The sequence below is a fragment of the Siniperca chuatsi genome, linkage group LG5 (assembly GCF_020085105.1).
Source record: "Siniperca chuatsi isolate FFG_IHB_CAS linkage group LG5, ASM2008510v1, whole genome shotgun sequence".
In the NCBI taxonomy this organism is placed as follows: Eukaryota; Metazoa; Chordata; class Actinopteri; order Centrarchiformes; family Sinipercidae; genus Siniperca; species Siniperca chuatsi.
Window position 1 is genome coordinate 16,166,268 of NC_058046.1, and position 18,543 is coordinate 16,184,810.

The following is an 18,543-nucleotide window of genomic DNA, read 5'->3' on the forward strand; positions in this document are numbered from 1 at the left end:
CTTAATTCGTTGTATGTTTTAATTTCTACGCCTGCATGACTAGGTAGCACAGCTCTTGGCAAATAATCTGTCATCTAATCTCTTCCATTTTATCAAAGATACATCTATTTCTTTTTCTCTTTTTAGATAAAATAATTAGAAATTTCACCAGTTAAATAGCCTAATAATTGACCCGTAGTGCTATTCTTGTACACTATAAGATTCCTTTAACTCAGTTTTATATACCAAATAGTCACCTCAAATTGTGTAAACCTGAACAGCGTGCTGCTTACTATGACGTTATGATACGTGGATTGCTTAAAGGTATGTTGTAATAACAGTTTTAACCGCTTGTCATGATGGGCGGAGCCACACATAGCTGACAGAGCTAGTCAGCCAATAGGCTCACTTCATGTTGTGTTGATAAAAGTAGTGGGAAACAGGACGAGTTTGAGCGGTACATCGAAAATGTCTCCTATAAACGACTTCAGTATAACTTATGAAGCTCTCAACGAAGAGGACACCTTTTCCGAAGGAGATACTATAACAGGCACGCTCACTTTCACTTTGAAAAAAGAAACCAAAGTGAAGAGCCTTTTCCTGAAAGCCAAAGGGGACGCGAACGTCCACTGGACAGAAGGAAGTGGAGACGACGAGAGATCCTACAGTGCGCACAGGAGATACTTCAAACTCAAAGAAAACTTAGTTGCAGGAAATGATAAAGGTAGATCAAATAGTGTGTAGGCACTTTCATTTACTTGATCATCTTAACACTTAAGAGTTTTCAATTATGGGCGTTAGTTTGATAAGACGGTACTATAACATTTTTATAGCCCTCCTTGTAAATGATATGTGGCTGTATTTCACCCATACGGCTTTCAATACTGATGGCTGAGGATCTTTCCACTGTCTGCTTGTCACGTGTTTATTGTAAAGTATACATCGTCCAACACCATTATTCCTCTAGATACGCTATTTTAAAAGATATAGTAAAATATTTGTAATTTATAAATAATTTCTGCAGTGTTGATAACAATCTGTATGCACAAAATGCCCCACCATATTTTGGATGTCTGGATTTTTTATATTTATTTAATATTTTATTTTATTAATTATTATTATTATTATTTTTTTTTACAATATGTACTTATGCTCATTTTATATTATGAGTCAAGTTTATGCCCCTTAAGATTTTTGGGTGAAGCAGACAAGATTTAGCTTTCTTCAAGAAAAGTGGCAGCAGTGTAGAAGTGATAAGTGAGTCAATAACCATAATAGCACAAATAATTGACATGAAAATCTCAAGGTATTTACCCTAATATAAAGTGGGAGATTACTGAGCTACAAAAACTGATGTAGTGAAGTTTTAAAATAAGCCCCCCAAAGTCTTTGAATATACATTTAAAATTGCAGAAAATTGAGTCATTATTTTCTTTTTTTTTTTTTCTGGGAAAGGACCCCATACCTGCTGCTCTAATTGTACCCCGCTTGCATGATGCCTCTGCCTAAAATGTTATCTACTTGTATGATGTTACCTATAAATGAAGTTGATTTGCACGTGAACTTCCCAGAACCACATGAAGCTCGCAAATCTCCAGCTCAGTAAATAAAGGCTCTGTCGTTTGGAAGGTCTGTACAGGAAGTGTTAATCATTCCCATTTCTTTTTCAGGCACAGTACTTTCCCAAGGAGTCCATTGCTTTAAATTCAGGTTTCAAATCCCACAGGGGTAAGTGAGAATTTCTAGCATCTAGCAGTAGCTAGTAGCCATCTGTATATAATGTCCATAGTACCACTTGTAAAATATTTTCATAATACTCCTCTATCCTGCATTTATGCACATACTTTATATCCTGCACTTGCTTATTGCACTTCTGGTTAGACCTAAACTGCATTTCGTTGCCTTGTACTGTACATGTGTAATGACAATAAAGTTGAATCTAAATCTAATCTAGTACTGCGTCATCTTTTGCTCTTACAAATAACTGCATTTGTGGACCGGTTCTGTCTTACAGGGACATGCCGTCATCCTTCAAGGGGTTTCATGGAAAGATTGTCTACATGCTTGAAGCAAAGATGTCCAGGAGCTGGCGGTGGCCCACTAAAGTACAAAAAGAGTTCAAATTTGTGTCAAAGTCCTTTCCACACTCTAGCCAAGTAATGGTAAGTGGGACACTACAGTGATACATGTTATGAATGTGATACAGCTACTTCCATTTTCCAAATGAACTTTTGCAACACTTAAACTGGCTTGTAGCTGCTAAAAAGGAAAATATTTACAATAAGAAGTCACATGACTAAAGAGACAGTTAAAAGAATTGAAAAGAGGGATTGAGGGAAAGACAACAATAAAGAGTTAAGTGTGAAAACAGTTTAATACAGAATGTGTCTGAACAAAGTTTCTTGAAGTCTGCCATGGAGAAAATGCTAACATAACAGTGTACTATACTTAAATATAATGGGGAGGAGGCAGGCAGCAGGAGCTTCCATAATCAGTTGATCAATCAGAGTTTGTGCGATATATGACGTGTTACATGTTGAGTAACAGAACCGGTTGATTGAATAAACAGAAAATGGAGTGTGTGCCACTGAAAGGAGTGGAGCTGGGAGTGAAAAGAGTGAAATGGCTGATTTGATTGTATGGCTTATTGCATACAGTATTGCTCAACCCCATCTTAAACCTGGTCAGGGAGGATTCATTTTGAGATGTTGAAGAGATTACTTTTTATGGTGTTAACCCGAGCCAGGATGGCTTAATCCAAAGGTTAATAGCAAGACGACAGTATTTTCTCCTGGACTTTGAATTTCAACCATATGAGGCATTGAGCTAATATGAACGAATGTCTGTATGATTTGTTCTAGTGTCCCAACTCTGGTTCAGTGGATAAAAAGATGGGGGTTTTCTCCAAAGGACAGGTCGAAATGTCTGCTACCGTTAACAGAAATGTTTGCTGTCCAGGTAAAGTCACTCTAGTTTACTAGGAACACCACCAAGTGTCGAGACATGAAATGCAGTGTATTGTCAGATGATAACAGATGTTTACAGCTTTGTACATATTTTCATTATTAAGTCAGATGGAAGTTGTTCAGGTATTAATGTGGTTGTCACATCTCAATACAAGTTTCTACAAGTTCTCTATATATGTATATTTTTTTATTAACAAGTTTATAAAGCACTTACATCCAGTATGTGTATGTGTAATGTATAATATTTTTTATTACGTGTGACATTATTCCAGAAAGAAAAAAATGCATATTTAGATGTTCTGATTTGTTTTTAGGTGACACTTTATCTGTTTTTGCCAAAATCCACAACTCCTCTTCCAAAAAAATGAGGCCCAAATTCAGTTTACAGCAGAAAACTGTGTATCGCGCCAGTGGCTCCACTAATACCAGTGACAAAAGTCTATGCAAAATGGTTGGGGACACTATCACACTGAACTCAGAGGAAACTGTCTCCTGCCAATTGAAGATTCCTGCCGATGTCATCCACACTCTCCATAATTGTGAAATCCTCTCAGTTGACTATTACCTCAAGGTATGTAATAATGTAATGTTACATCAACTCAGAAATGAATTAATTGCTTTTGTTTGCGAATACTGTCGGTTAAAGGTGGGAGTATGCGATTCTAATCCAGTACACGTCTTTTTGTCAAATTCAGCAAATATCTCCTCACACTACACTAGCTGTCTGTTCAGTGTATGCGCTGAAAAAAAACCTCTGGTGTTTGTACACAGCCCTGGCTCTGTAAATGGGAAATAAACAAAGTGGCTCGGACCGAGCCACACAACACTATTCCAGCCATCCCAGCCATGATTTTTGTGTCAGTTAACGTTAAATGACTTGCCCACGGACCTTCAGCTTACTTTCTAGTTTGCCAAGATATGCTGTTGTTGTGATGTTAGCTATAGTAGCAGGAGAGTTGTGAGTATCGCTGTCTGGAGCTGGTGTGCTGGCTCTGGGAAACCATCTCGTCCTCCCTGGCTGTTAGCTTCGCAGCAGCAACTGTAGGGACAGTTTGCTAACCATGGTATTTGTCATGGTATTGGATTTCTCCAGAATCGCATACCCCAAGTAATTGCAGCACAGACAATTCTTGTCTTAAATCACACGCTTTAACAATCATTAGAAATTTAAAACAACATCACAGCACAACAGCATATAAAATTACAGTATAAGATGCTGTATGAACATTTACAGTATAATAACAGATAATAATCCTGTTTATCTGTCAGACAGCACAATCAGCTTAATTACTAGTTCTGTGAATGGCAGTTTGATCCAAATAATTTCTGATGTAGACAGATTTTACTTCTTGATGTTTCTGTTTCCCAGGTATATTTGGACATCAAGTTTGCCATTGATCCAGAAGTGGTCCTTCCAGTGATCATCGTACCTTCTAGCTTTGCTACCCTTCAGCCTGGTGAGGCTGTGGGGCCTTACCCAGCTGGGGCTGTTGGGGGGCCAAGTTACAGCGACTTCCCTCCCCCTGCCTTCCCTGTTGGACCTTATCCTCTACCCACAGGTCCAGGTGCTTATGGATACCCAGCACCAGATCCCACTCAACCTGCGAACACAACAAGTGGCTATAATAATCAGTGGCCACAACAGGCCGCTCCATATGGTTTTCCAACTGCAGCTTTTCCATCACCTTCAGTGCAGCATCAAGCCCCTACTGCTCCACCTCTGTTTCAACAGGGAGAAGAACTTCCAACCTATACGTCCCTTTTCCCCTCTTCTCATGACACTTTCGGTAGGACTGGGTCAGATCCCAAAAGCTGAGCTTCAAAAATAGAAGTTAAGGGCATTTGAGCAGTAAAGTACATATTTGCTGTGAAACTGTATTCTGTATTTGTACTATTGTTTAACATTTTTTACAGTTACTGTATGTTGTATATGGAAAATATTTCATATGTACAAAGTGTGTGTGTTCTAATGTAGAACCAACATGACCTGTCTTTGCCCCACATTCATTTCACTGTGTGTGTGTGTGTGTGGGGGGGGGGATTTGTTAGATTAAATTTATGTAAAACTTCACTTGCTTACTTTTAATACAGATGTTTATTCATTAATGGCAATGCACAGCAAATTATTTTATACCCTTTAACTTAACTAGTTTTCTTCTCTACTGTATGCAAGCTTAAAGTTTACCAAGGTGGAAACCAATGGATATGGTTTTCAGTGGTAAACAAAACATCAAATGTTTTACACAGAACAAGTTACTGTAGAGTTGCAGACAAAAGGGAACTTTGTTGTTGGCTTTTTGTTGGCTGTGAAATGTTTAATTTACTGAAATAAAAATAATAATAGCTTTATTTGTATAGCACTTTTTTCATCAACAATCAATATAAAACACACAAACAAATCAAAATAAAATGAAAGATAAAAATAAGAAGTGAGATAAAACAGGGGCTTGACTCTGCAAGCCTGATCTCCTGTGTCAGACTGTTCCAAAGTGTAGGGGCCCTGACAGCGAAGGCCCTGTCTCTGGTTTTCAGCCTAGACCATGGAATGGCTAGCAATGCTCTCCCAGAGGATCTCAGTCTGCGTCCTGGCTCGTAGGTGAATAAAGGGTCAGAGATATAGGGAGGGTATAGGGAATAGGCTATGGTTTGAATATTTCTAAGTCCACTGAATCTATTTATTTTGATCAAGGCCACATACTTTGTGGTGCATCATGATAGAGAAAAACATCATGTGACCATGCAGGCCCCAAAAGCTGTCCCATTCCTCACAGTAACGATTGGGCAATCCTATTCAGTTTGGAACACTGTTTTCTCCTTTTAACAGATTTATGCTCTTTAAATCTATTGGTAGTCCATGGAGTTGTAGCAAACTGGCTGTAAACACATTTTCTTGTATGCCATAGTGGTAAAAAAAAAAAGGAGTGTCTATTAGTTGCGAAAAACCAGATTTTGAAGAATAATAAAAGACAGTAATAAGAATATACAAAGCAGTAAACAAATGAAGACAGCATAAACAGTAACCTATTCATATCAAAAGGCCTAGCAAGTTATCTTTAACATTTTTTAATTTATTTGACAATAACAAAGCATTTCAAAAGAAATCTACACCTTAGGAAGTATGCATGTCCGGCCCCTGAAGAGTTATGCTCCTCCGTCCAAGTGATGAATGCATAGAGGGAGCTTGCTTGAAGTTTTGTTCCCGCCCCTTGCACTTGCTTCTGTTGCTGAATGTGCGCCCGCTGTATTGTCACGGGAGACCCCAAACTATCTGTGCCTGTCATCGCTATCACCATGAGAAGAAGGATGCCTTGTGTCTATTTGCTCGTTTTCGTCATTTTCAAAGGTAAGACAAATAGTGAAAGTTGTTCCATTTAGCTAAGTCAGCTAGCAAATATAACTACACTTTGTAATGCAGTCGGTCGTTTGATTTCCCGATGGCTAAAGGTGAGAACATCGATTCAAAGCAAAGGAAAACCGCTACTAACGTTAGTCAAGTTCTATATAACGCCAGCTGTCGAAATAGTTGCAAACGTTACTGTGCGTCATATTTTAAGTAGCTGAAGGACAATTTCCAAGTCTAAGCTAACGTTAGTTACATGGATAACGCTAACGTTAATTAACTTAATGTTTAGCGGTTGGGTTGCTATAGGTCAACGTTAAGTAAATAACTAACTTTACCTGTTTAGCCTAACTTATGTCTCCTGCATCTTTCACCAGAAGTTAGCTAGCTATTAGCCAAACCCAGGGTTAACGATACTTAAACCCATTAAAAAGTTAGAATTTTATTGAGATAAAGATAAATTGCTGTTTGCTGCTTCAGTTGTATGCCAATTAGAGCTTAACAATCGCAGGACACCAACTTTTTAAATCACTGAAGTAACGTTAACCGACATATGTCTGTCAAGAAGCAAAGACAGATTAAATTGTTATCTCTTTAATGGAATTTGGCTTGCCACCGTCCTCTATTGGGGCTATTGTTCTCATGTCTTATAACGTTAGTTGTATTTTCTTAGGTGAGAAAGTTCTTGGCTTTGCAGAATATGATATTATAAACGTCATAAATGTTGCTATATCATATTATAAATAAAGCGATAATCTACTGACTTGCATGAATTTGTCCTACATTTGAGTAAGAAAATTTAACTTAATTAATTTTACAACTTTACCACCCTCACTGTACGGTATAGCAACAGTGGCTTTACTGAGAGGTTTATAGTAATGAGTTAAGATTAAAGGTTGGACAATGCCTTTTTATGTCCCCTCCACAGAGACATCTGGCTTAAAGATTCAGAACAAGCTGCTGGGTAAATGTTTGCAGGTGCAAGAAGGAACGTTGGGAGGTAGAGTGTCTCTGGGTGTTTGCAGCCCATTTTCGGCCTTACAGGAATGGCGTTGGCTCCCAGAGAGCCAAGCTCTCATCAGTCACCACACTGGGGACTGTCTGACTGCCCCGGCGGAGCAGTATGAAGGTGTCCACCTGCAGCCCTGCATCTTTCAGGCTGAAAGTGATATGGGCAGAGAGGCAAGCAGCCAGGCATGGTCCTGTTCCAAGAAAGGCCACCTCACATTAATAGGGAGGGGGCTGCACCTTAGCGCCACAAAAGAATCCACCTTGGTCTTCCTTTCGAGGGAACATAAGCAGGTAAGAATATTTTAGATAAGGAACAGAAGGTCCTTCTCCATGTTTCATAACATCTGGTAGTACCTTTAATCAGATTACTTACAAAGTATCTAAAAACTAAGGAGGACATGTATATTGTAGAATAGTTTTTACCTAATAACTGTAAGTCTATAAAATGTCTAATGCTAGCTGGATGTTCTTTTGGCTACAAGCAAGGCAGCAGGTGGCGGACACTTGACAACCAGACATTGTGCAATGGGAGAGACAGCAAACATAACCAACACCAACCTCACCACCATCTGGGAAAATCGTTGCAACGTGGAATTTTTCCAAGTGCCATCTCTGATATGCACATAGAGACTGAACCATGTAAGGACCTAACAGAATCTCACTAGCATTAGTTTACTGAATGTTGTGTTCCTACAGTATGTGACTCTAATAAAAGTAACAACAGCAATACATTTCCTTAACGGACCAGCCAGTGGCTTTGCTAGTCTAAACTCCCCATAATTATTATTATTACATTATTGTTAACCATTTTTCAAATCATATCATGAGTTTTTAGATTGATTTCCTACTTTGCAGCCAGCTGGTGTTACCAGGTCATGCCAGTGCATGTTTACTTGCAGAGAATTGGGCCTGGCTTTAGAATAAGTCCTTTACATATAAGAATGCATCATATTATTTATTTATTATTTGTTTATTTTTGTCAGTGTTACAGTAGATTATTAGAAAAAACAGTAGATGATTGTCTTGTTGTCCTACAATTGCAAGCAGGGACCATTTTCAAAACTCTCCTTGGTGGTGTGTTCATGGACCTGCCGCCATCTAAGCACTAATGCTAAAAATTGATGATTTATTTGAATGCATCGACAAGGAGCCTTTACACAATATCCTTCTTCGCATTCATTGTGATGTGTTACCTCTGTCAAGAACATTTAAATGTTTTTTTTACACCATAGTTAAACTAACTGTTTTGGACAATGATTGGCATTAAAATTACATTTGTGCAAACTGTAGTTTGTGGGCTAAAACGTGCAAAATCACACATATGTTCTTTGAGATATTTTTTGTGTTTTCAAAAATCCATGTGCTATATTTGATATCAGTTGCATGATGTATTCAGCTGTGGCCTGCATATTAGATTACAACATGGCTGCTTTTAGCCTGAGGATCTAATTTAGTTAAGTGCACTTTTGACCAATCACTATTTTCCTCATCCTGGAAGACAACCAGCCACTCCATGAAACAGCATCACTGTGACTTGTCAAGTCATGGCAATGCTGATTCATGTTGTCTTTACATCAGGCTGGTCCTGCATGAACAGATTACCTTCTCGCTACTGAAGATGGGCAAATACAAATATCGCTTCCTCCATCCAAAAAAAAAAAAAAAATCAAAACTATGATGTTCAGTTTTGGTCATCACTTCTAGTTTACTTGTTATTGACTTGTTTCTTTTGTTTCTCCACTTTCAGTTGAAGGTATAATGGGCAATGAGGTCACAGAAACATATCCTGTAATAGATGAGCCTCTTTCATCCCTTAGCACCAAATCCCCTGCAGATCCCACCATGATTTTCTTCAGTATGGACTATGGTAAGTTTGGTAAACTCTAATCAATAAATGATTGAATGTATCCTCTGTATGCCCAATTTAATCAGTGGAAACATTTGATTTCACAATACTGTATGTAGGCTGACATAGAAACCTTAACAATTTTCAGTATAAATGTAGTTACTTTTCCACCACTAGGTGGAGACGTATGAATGAGAAACTGAGAGCAAAGTTTATGGTGGGTGTGTAATGTTTGTAAAGGAGGTTTTTAGTTGCAGATTCAGAGTCTTGACAGAAATTAAACAAATGCATGAACAAAAATGATATCTTGGAAAGAGGTAAATATGAGTTGAAATGTGGGTTGTGAAAAATGAATGATGTGTTGCTTGGTCTGTATATAGGGATGGGCTGGAAGATAACCATGTTGGTATTAAGCTCTTTGGCTCTGGTCCTGGGGACTGTGATTCTTATCCTCAATGTTTACTCCAGTAGGTGAGTGCCTAAACACACACATAATGCACACAAAAGTAGACATTTTTATTTTTATATATTTATTATTGAAAAGATAAGTGAATTAATTAATTAGTTGACCAACATAGCCAAAATTTGACTGGTAACAGCTTCTCTAAGGCAAGGATTTGCTCGTGTTTTTTTTTTCTTTCTGTTTTATGTCATTGTAAATTGCATTGTATACATTTAAGTTTTTTTAGTCTTAGTCTGAAGAAGTAATCCATTTTAAGACACCACTTTGGTCTCTGGTAAGGTGTGATGGGCATTTGACAACATTTTTGACATTTCAGACCGATGAATTAATTGAAACACAGAGCATGAGCATACTGAAAAGACGTAGCAAGTCTACCCAACCTGCTTTATACCTGCCTTATACGCCCTGAGTGCTGGAGACCTACAACCAATAACGACAACCAATAAAAATCAATTTAAATCAACAAAAAATTATTTAACTCCACTTCTTAAAAAAGGACATAGTTGGATGAAGAGACAGCGATATATCAGAAAACCTTATTAGGAGAGAAAATGGAAGAAATATTGGGCAAAACATTTCAAAGAGCTCTGGTACAAAGCAAAAAGTTGTATGTCCACCCACTTTGTCTTTTTCTGTCTTGCTGTGCCAGAAGGAAGAAGGTGGTGTGTGTTTTGAAGTCGTACACTTCGAGGCCAGAGGTGAGTGTTCCTGGGTCCCCGGTGCCCGGTGAAAGAGCCCCGCTGACAGAGCATGCCATGCGCCTCCCACACTCCTCCCCCACTTTACAACGAGGAGAAATCCTGATTGAGTGGAAGGATGGCACTGTTACTCCACTGTATGAGGCCTGAAGGTTGTACTGTTTATGTAGATTTGGACATGGGTGTGTTTGTGCAAGCACGCATGGTTTCTTGTGTAAGGTTATGCATGTAGTCTTCTGAATGTGTCTGAAGGGGAGTCTGTTGTGAAAAGAAAAAATGAGAAAGGCGAAATACGTTTTCTGTTGTTTCAGAATGTGTTCATCAAAATGATAGATAGATGATTTCATAAAATGGAAAGGTCATGGACCAGTATCAGACCGTTTCTCTGAGGCTTAGCAGCCACAGGAAGATAAAAGTTGTTTTGAAGCTGCCAGAATAAAAAAAGTTGAGTATGAGCTGGACTAAGTTTTCAAAAATACTGAATCCTGACTTCTGGCATTTGAGATCTGAGGGATTGCTTGTTGGATGAAAGGACTCTAAAATGTATGTTTAAGCCTTCAGGCAGTGTTTTTACACTTACTATAAGGACTATTTAAGTTGGATAAATTCATAGGAAACTAATATTTGTTTGCCTAGGCTCATTCTACCTTGATGTGGAGTCAGCTCAGGTGACCCATAACATATTTGCTTGATTTTTGAAGAATTTAAAAGGTCTACAGGCAATTTTTGACACACAGTGTTGATCTGTCAATTAACATTGTGCTTAACAATATACAGTATCAAGACACACCTTTGCTCCAGAGACTCACACCCTTATTATTAGGATTAATATCTATTTTAACACAGTTGTGTTGCAACTTTGTCATGCTGTGTTGCAAGAAAGACGGCTTGAGGAAGTCGTTTTCATAACATAATTCAGTATTATTTAGGTTGTATGCCATATCCTAACTTAGTTAAGATTTTTCAGAAGTAAATCTTAATCTAATACTGACATTACATAAATATTTTATTAATTAAAATTGACAGCTCATTCTCAACCTTGGAAGCAGCAGTTGACAAAACAGTCTCCACTCAAGGTCCACTTGCTCGCTTTATCTGGAGCATTCAGTCGTACCACACAGTCGTCATCAGCAGATGTTTGTTCAGTTGTCATAGAACTGTTGATGTTTAAACTTTCCATTATTCTGAGCACTTTTGTGACTTCAGGAGTTCACTGTGAAGATCATATGATATGGTTGAAAGCTCCAACATGAATGGAGATTGAAAACAATTATTGACTTTTTTTTTTGTATGTAGCAACCTGGTAGACCACCAATTTATAGTAAATGTGTTTTTTAAACTAACTAATAAAATGGGATATATACAATTGACTTGTACTGTTTTTATGACTACATATGACATGATGTATTATGTAAAGCTTATGTTCTTCAGTGTTTACCACCCATTTCCCATAGTTTAGTATTATCCTGAGAGAGGGGGAAAGGGAATGATTGCTGACAAAAGCACAATTTATAGTAATTACTTCCGACAGTCTGTAGGGATGCAGTAATCACAGATATGTTAAGTTGATTATGATGGAGATGATGAGGGTTTCAGAAAATATGGCATTTCCCTGTGGCACGGAACCTCCCAGCAGGAAGAGTCTGTTTACAGAAAACCAAAGGCTGTTCTACTGTTTTTTGGGAGAGGCCTAGGTGTTGCTGAGCCAGTTAATTTGATCTTTCCTTCATTTGGACAATAATGAGTAGATCTGTGTTTGAACAAAACACTGCCAGAAGAAAAGAACGTAATAGTTTTATATGTAAAACATCTGCTTTGTCAAAAGTACATTTGCAACCAGTACTATTGCATCTATAATATGTGCTTTTAATGAACCTTTTTTTTTCTAGAGAAATTAATACCAAACCAAGAGCTGACACCCAGTCTCCCCTGCTGAAAATGAAACCAAACCACATCCACATGCCTGATGAGAAAAACGCAGGTTATTTTTTCTTTTTGTTCTTGTTTTTTGCAGAGGAATCATTTAGTTTCCACGATAATTGTTTAATTTTTGTATTTGATTGGCCTCGAACCTGTGTGTAAACTATATCATTCGGACACTCGTTTTATCATACTTGAATAACTTTTTGTTGTGGAGCTGTCACACAGATAACAATGCAGTCCATTTTTGGAAAGTGACAGGTTTTCTGTTATGTTTTGGCTCTGTACTCTGGAAGAAAACAATTCCTATGAGTGTAAAGTGCCGACTTTCAGCTTTATTATAATTTGAGGGTGTCGACATACACATTGGATTAAGGAAGTTAAGGAACCGTAACACTATCATTGTCCTCCTGCTCTGCACTGGACTATACAGTGCTCATCCAGTATGGATCATGTGAACACCCTCACACACCCTTAAAGCTCAGCACTTTGACCGCATTGTCATTGTCCAGCGTGCTGGAGTACAGGCTGCAATGCATATGTACAGACATGTCTTGTTGTAGGTGAGGCAAAAGAGGGTGGGAGTGACACCTGTATGAATAAGAGGTGTGTGAGAGAGGACAGACTCAGCACTCTCAATACGTGGCAGATCATATATCCAGTTTCACAGTCTCCCTACAATGGATTTTTCAGATCAGTCCACTTGCAAACCCTTCTAATAAACAGTTTTTTATGATGTTTCTGTTTTTTAAAGTAGCATTGATAAAGTGATCTATGCTCTAAACTTATAGAACAGAATATAACTCTATTGTCCACTGGCTGAAAAATGAGCTCACCAAGAAATAGAAATTGGCACAAAGATATGTAACCTATAGCAGAATATTTTGTAGAGACAGCATCATCAAAAGACTAAAATACTAAAAACATAATATGAAACAAATATGGTAGAGCTTGTCTTGCCAATCAGTTTTAAGACTTAATAAAATTGTTTGCACTTGGAGGAAAATACTTTTATAGACAAGGGGTTTGCTTCCAATCCACCCAAAATATCCCTGCTGTCTTTTTTGTTTTGAGAGAAGCGCTTCAGCAAGAGCCTGAACACTGTAAAAGTAATCACAGTCACATCCTGCTCATCCCTAAGCTTCACAGTTATACCACATGAAACAGTGACCAGATGAAGCAGAATTCATGAGGCGCCTTGACCTTCACATGACCTTTCAGAAAAGTAGATTGTGATTTCTGTACAAATACCGATCAGCCAGTGAGAAACAGTAAAAATCCCTTTGAATTGTGAAGTGGTGTGGATGACATTTTACTATGAGACTTGGATGAAAGGGAAAAGACAAGAGGAAGGAACAGAAGCAACAATAAACAGATGTGTTCTAAGGACCCTAGATTTATGAGCATCCTCTATTTCCTTCTCAGTAAAGCACAATGGCCACTCTTCAGTTTATTTCCAAATTCCAGAAAGAAACATGCTAACATCTTGTAAGCATGTGTTTACTGTTTTTGTTAAATCCATCTTCATCACAGTCATTGATTGGTACTCACAGGATAAAAGAAACGATAAAGGTATCAAAAACACCACTGAACAGTCGCAACAAAAATATGTTGTGTTGGACACGTGTTTCTGCTTGACGTTTTGCATAGACTGTTAAAACTGCAAAAACAAGTTATAGCAACTATTTGTGTGGTCCGGAAGGCATAGTTGCCCCTAGAGTTGGGTCACAACAATGAACATTCGCAAATTAGCAATTCTAGCCAATACTCTGATACAAACTTTAGCACACATACACACACACACAGAGATATTGAAAAATTTGATTAATTTTGATACGTTTTAGTGTGCTTCATTGGCAATAAGTTAAACAATTTTGCACAAGCTTCAGAATGATACATATTGAATATTGAATTACATTTACCTTTTTGTGTGTGTGTCATTGCGTTGACTGTCAAGGATCTGTGTGTTGTTAAGACCCTGGCTCAAGGGAAGAAACATAAAGGAAGAAACTGAGTTTAGGAAGTCGGAAGAAATTGTGAGTTTATTGAACAAATAAAAAGAACAAAGGAGCCTGCTGGCTGGGACAGCAGTGAGGGCTGGTAGGCCATGCCCGCACCCCTGGTTCACCTGCAGCTCAACAGAACAAACAGACAGACAAAACAATGTCTTGAGACATTGTAGTATCTGTAGTGTTATTGTTGGTGGTGGTATGGAGGTTTCAGTCATTGCTCCACAGGTTGTGGCTTGCTCAGGTATTTATGGCTGTTAGTGACACTCTGTTGAATTTTCCAATACTGACTGTAAAAGGAAATGAATCCAAGTTCCTCAAAGTTGATGAACTTGTTGATTTTGATTCACTGCAGCTTCACAGTAAATACTGCTGTTATCACACATGGCCTGCACATGGTGCTTACTCATCCCTCAGGTGTTTAATACTATAACAAAACAGGCCATTAATGTCCCAGTCTGAACCAGACACTCTATACAAGACTGTGAGATACATTTTATTGCTCTGTAAAACATAGGGAGGAAGTTGTTTGAACTTACCAGGGCAATTCACCTCTTATACAGAATCTTCCTGTCTTTATTTCTGTCTTTGTATATCAGACATTGTAATATAAGGTTGAAGAATGCTGGTGTTTTCCACATATCCATCAGCTTGTTTTTTTGAAAGTGTGTTATGCAATGCTGAAATCTAGCCAGGTGCAAATGCTTTGATGAGACTCTGGCATGAGCAACCTGGCCTAGTAGATATCATGGGGATTTTATTGGCATACTCAGTACCAGATCCTGTGAAAAGGAATGTACTTGGTATGTGAGATTCTATACTGAGGATATAATACAGTTTTAGCATGAAAGCATTCTGTTTTGGTAAGAAGGGGTCTTTTTTACACCAAGCCTTCATGGGATCTAGATATGCTTCTTGCTACAAGATGTAATGTTAGATGCCTATGTGATTAATATAAACTTTAATGTTTTTGTTTGTTGTAAAGCTGAGGACCGGCTGAAACAAGCAACATTTTCTTTTGTGTTTTTTTGTGGCTAGTTACTGTTTGGCTTACCTTTGGTAAATTCAAAAAACATTTGATATGACATTTATAGACTTTTATCCACCAGTAAGGTCTGTGCAGTAGAAATAATTGGTATGCGCGCGTATGCCTATGATCAATACTTATTACTTACTTAAAATCGCAGTTTATGCCATTAAATAAGGTTCTATAAATGTGGCAAAGACTAGCTGCTACATTTGGAGCCAATTGAATCCTTCGGACTTCAAAATAATGATTCAAGAATTTAAAGGTGCAGTCAGCAATTCTAATCCAATACACTTTTTGTCAAAATCAGCGAATATCTCCTCCTGTGTGCTGAAAAAAAATAGATCTCACATTCTTTCCCTTGGAATTACATGCCTTCACCTGTGTAACGTTAAGGCTAAGTTACTCCTCGGCTTAGACTTTGGCTTAGACAAGTATTTGGCTTCAACACCTATTTAAATATTGACAGGCTTATTATCACACTTGCTACAGTACTACAAAAAACATATGTCACCTGTATTTTCATAGCGATAAAAATTGCATCCCCTTATTGAGGCTAACTTACCCTCGGGCAGCAGATGCTCTGGATTCCGCCATATTTCTCTTTTGGTCAGTTAGCCCAGTTGTTTGTGTTGTTGCCTTGGTAATGCACATCCATGAATTTGGGGGGCGGTGCTTCTGAAGGAACACTGAAGGGAGGGGTGTATTTGTTTGGCTGTTTAGTTCAAATATCAACAGTCTTTCTCCAGAATCGCTGACTTTCCCTTTAAAAGGCAAAAATTTTCTGAAGCAATATCTTACATAATACATCGAACCTGATCTAATGCTAGAATTCCATTGGAGCCTCAGGCAGCATGTTGTACCTAGCAAGGCAGCTCAAGATAGAAAACACATGTCTACCGCCATAAGGTTGGTGAGTGCTGCTTGGATCAACTCTTTAATGGACCATACTGGTGGTTTTGCATGTTTTAGTCCATTAACTGCAGATTGTGTACACCTTACATTACTGCTGACAAGCTTCCAAAGCATATCTAGATTTTTTTGAAAGAATTTCGTTAATTCAGGGAACCATTGGGTCATGTTCATTTCATTCCGATGGTTTTCAGTTTCACTGCATTCACCTTGCAGAAACTTGAAACTTTTATTTCATTGCATATTGTGAGGAACTGTTTTGAATACTCTTGCTGCTGATGTGTTCAAAGATACTCCATTGGATGACAAAAATCTGACTTTGATTCTCTGACAGCTTGCATCATCATGAATGTAATGCTGTTCTGCTGCTGGCTTTCAAATGTTGAAGGAATAAGGAAAGGAATATGCTGATTTGCTTTCTTGCTAAGAGTTTCACCTACCAATGCCTCAGCAACAAATAGCTACAGCATGAATCTCCCTATAAAACTATAACTTGTGATTTTTACATTTGTTTGTGTCACAGATTAAACAAACGAGATACAATGTGTTAAGAGATGTTGGAAGGCACATTTTTTAACTTTGAACAGAGTCAGATGAGCTCTTTCCCCTTGTCTCCAGTCGTAACGCTAAGCTAAATGCCTCCTGGCTCCAGCTCCATACTTAGACAAGAGTGTCTTCCTTTAAATGTTACAGCATTCACAAGTTTTGACCATATCAAAATAGTTTTGATTAAAAGAAATAATAATAAAAAAAGTGACACATTTTTAAATTGTGACCAAATATTTATAAAATATATCATAAATCTACCTCAGGTTTTCAATCAAATTAGTATTTTAAAGTCCAACTGAAATTGAATTGTCTTGTGGTCTCCTTTGAGGAAAAAATCAGAAACCAAAAGGAAGAAATTTATATTTAATATTTTTTAGTTTCATGATGGCACCCCCTAGTTTAGCATTAATTCGACAGAATACTGAGATCTCATTTCAATACAGCCAATAAAATCTTGCATAAAACATTGACGTCAAAGTTCAATTATAGGCTGAGCTGACGGTCACACTGAGCCAGACAGCAGCCTGCTACACAACAAGAGCCACAGACTTTGAACAACCACATTAGCTTTTCTGTGAAAGCCTCCTTCTTATCTAACTTATAAACATTTACCGGGGAATAGTGCACTGCTAATATTATTTTTTTCAGGCAAGCTAGCTAATTAGATGCTCAGCTGCAGCACATTAAACAGTATGTAAATGTACCTGCAAGTTTCACTTCATACCAGTACCACTAGCTAACATGCTGTCTGCCCAGGCTACAGCACAAGTTTGTGTACTTTGGCTCTTGTTTGCCATGGTGTAGGCAACCTGCCAGCTGTCAATCATGGACATTCCCCTACAGAAATACAAAAATATTGATTACATGTGTATTTTGCTTGTAATAATAACAGTCAAGTATGTTTTTACCTCTGTTTAAGGCGTAGTATTGCACTTCAAGGAGTGGAGAGTCTTTCAATATAATTTACTCCATTTGTCATCTAGATGAAGTATTGTATAAACCTGTTTTGACAACAGTGTCGTGTGAGCAGGTAATCTCGTCCACACATGCAAGGTGATCTGCAAAGACCTGTTGGAAGAACAGATTTGCCCTTTGTGTGATACTCTCTGTTCAAACATTAACATTGAGTGGATGTATTAAGCTGGATAAAGAGCAGCATGTCTCCATATTTTGTTGATAAAATGGGCAGGAGTTTCTATCAAAATGAACGCTTGGCATGGAGGACCATTGCTGATTTCATTTGATTTATGCACTGAAGGACAGTGGCCCAGTTCTGGTCTGTGGATACTGAGGTATGCTTGGAAATAAAGTGTAGCCTTGAAATAGCAGTGTAAAATACTGCTGTGCACTGCATAATGATGGAGCAGGTCTGCTTTTGGGAACATAAAATCATTATTAAAGACCACAGCTGAGTGAATGAAGAGATGTGTGCAGTCTTGTTTCCTACTTAGCTTACATACTTAGCTCCTTCTTAACTTTGGTCACTGCTGTTACACTCTTAACTGTCAAGAATCACAAAAACATATACAACAGATTCTTGAGTATTTTTTTGAAATTGCTTTCACAAATATTGTAGCTCTTTAGACCTTGATCTGATCTGGAATTTATATACACTAGTGCAGTGCCCATTCGTGGCATGGCCGTTTGAAGCGCGTGGTTGCTCGGAAAGCGAGCCTACTCGGAACGGGCCAATTGCTTGGCCCCTGGAAGTGCTGCTTGTAGCATTGTCGAGAACTTCTCATCCAATTGACTACACACTCGACGCTGCACTCCCTTGGGTCCTCAGCAATACACCCCCTAAGTGTGAAGTCGATTGGATGAAC

General features: G+C 38.1%; 2 protein-coding genes across 2 annotated transcripts; both read left to right on the forward strand.

Moving 5' to 3' along the window:
* Window positions 1-376: 376 nt before the first annotated feature.
* On the forward strand, window positions 377-5,294 carry LOC122876395 (arrestin domain-containing protein 3-like). Its single transcript, XM_044196689.1, has 6 exons — window positions 377-703; window positions 1,650-1,707; window positions 1,994-2,141; window positions 2,841-2,937; window positions 3,260-3,516; window positions 4,315-5,294. The coding sequence occupies exons 1-6, from the start codon at window positions 448-450 to the stop codon at window positions 4,759-4,761; spliced, it is 1,263 nt and encodes a 420-aa protein (XP_044052624.1). The 5' UTR covers window positions 377-447; the 3' UTR covers window positions 4,762-5,294.
* Window positions 5,295-6,096: 802 nt separating this feature from the next.
* On the forward strand, window positions 6,097-11,669 carry si:dkey-245n4.2. Its single transcript, XM_044196690.1, has 6 exons — window positions 6,097-6,288; window positions 7,214-7,587; window positions 7,779-7,935; window positions 9,044-9,163; window positions 9,523-9,613; window positions 10,255-11,669. The coding sequence occupies exons 1-6, from the start codon at window positions 6,174-6,176 to the stop codon at window positions 10,451-10,453; spliced, it is 1,056 nt and encodes a 351-aa protein (XP_044052625.1). The 5' UTR covers window positions 6,097-6,173; the 3' UTR covers window positions 10,454-11,669.
* The last annotated feature ends 6,874 nt before the right edge of the window (window positions 11,670-18,543 follow it).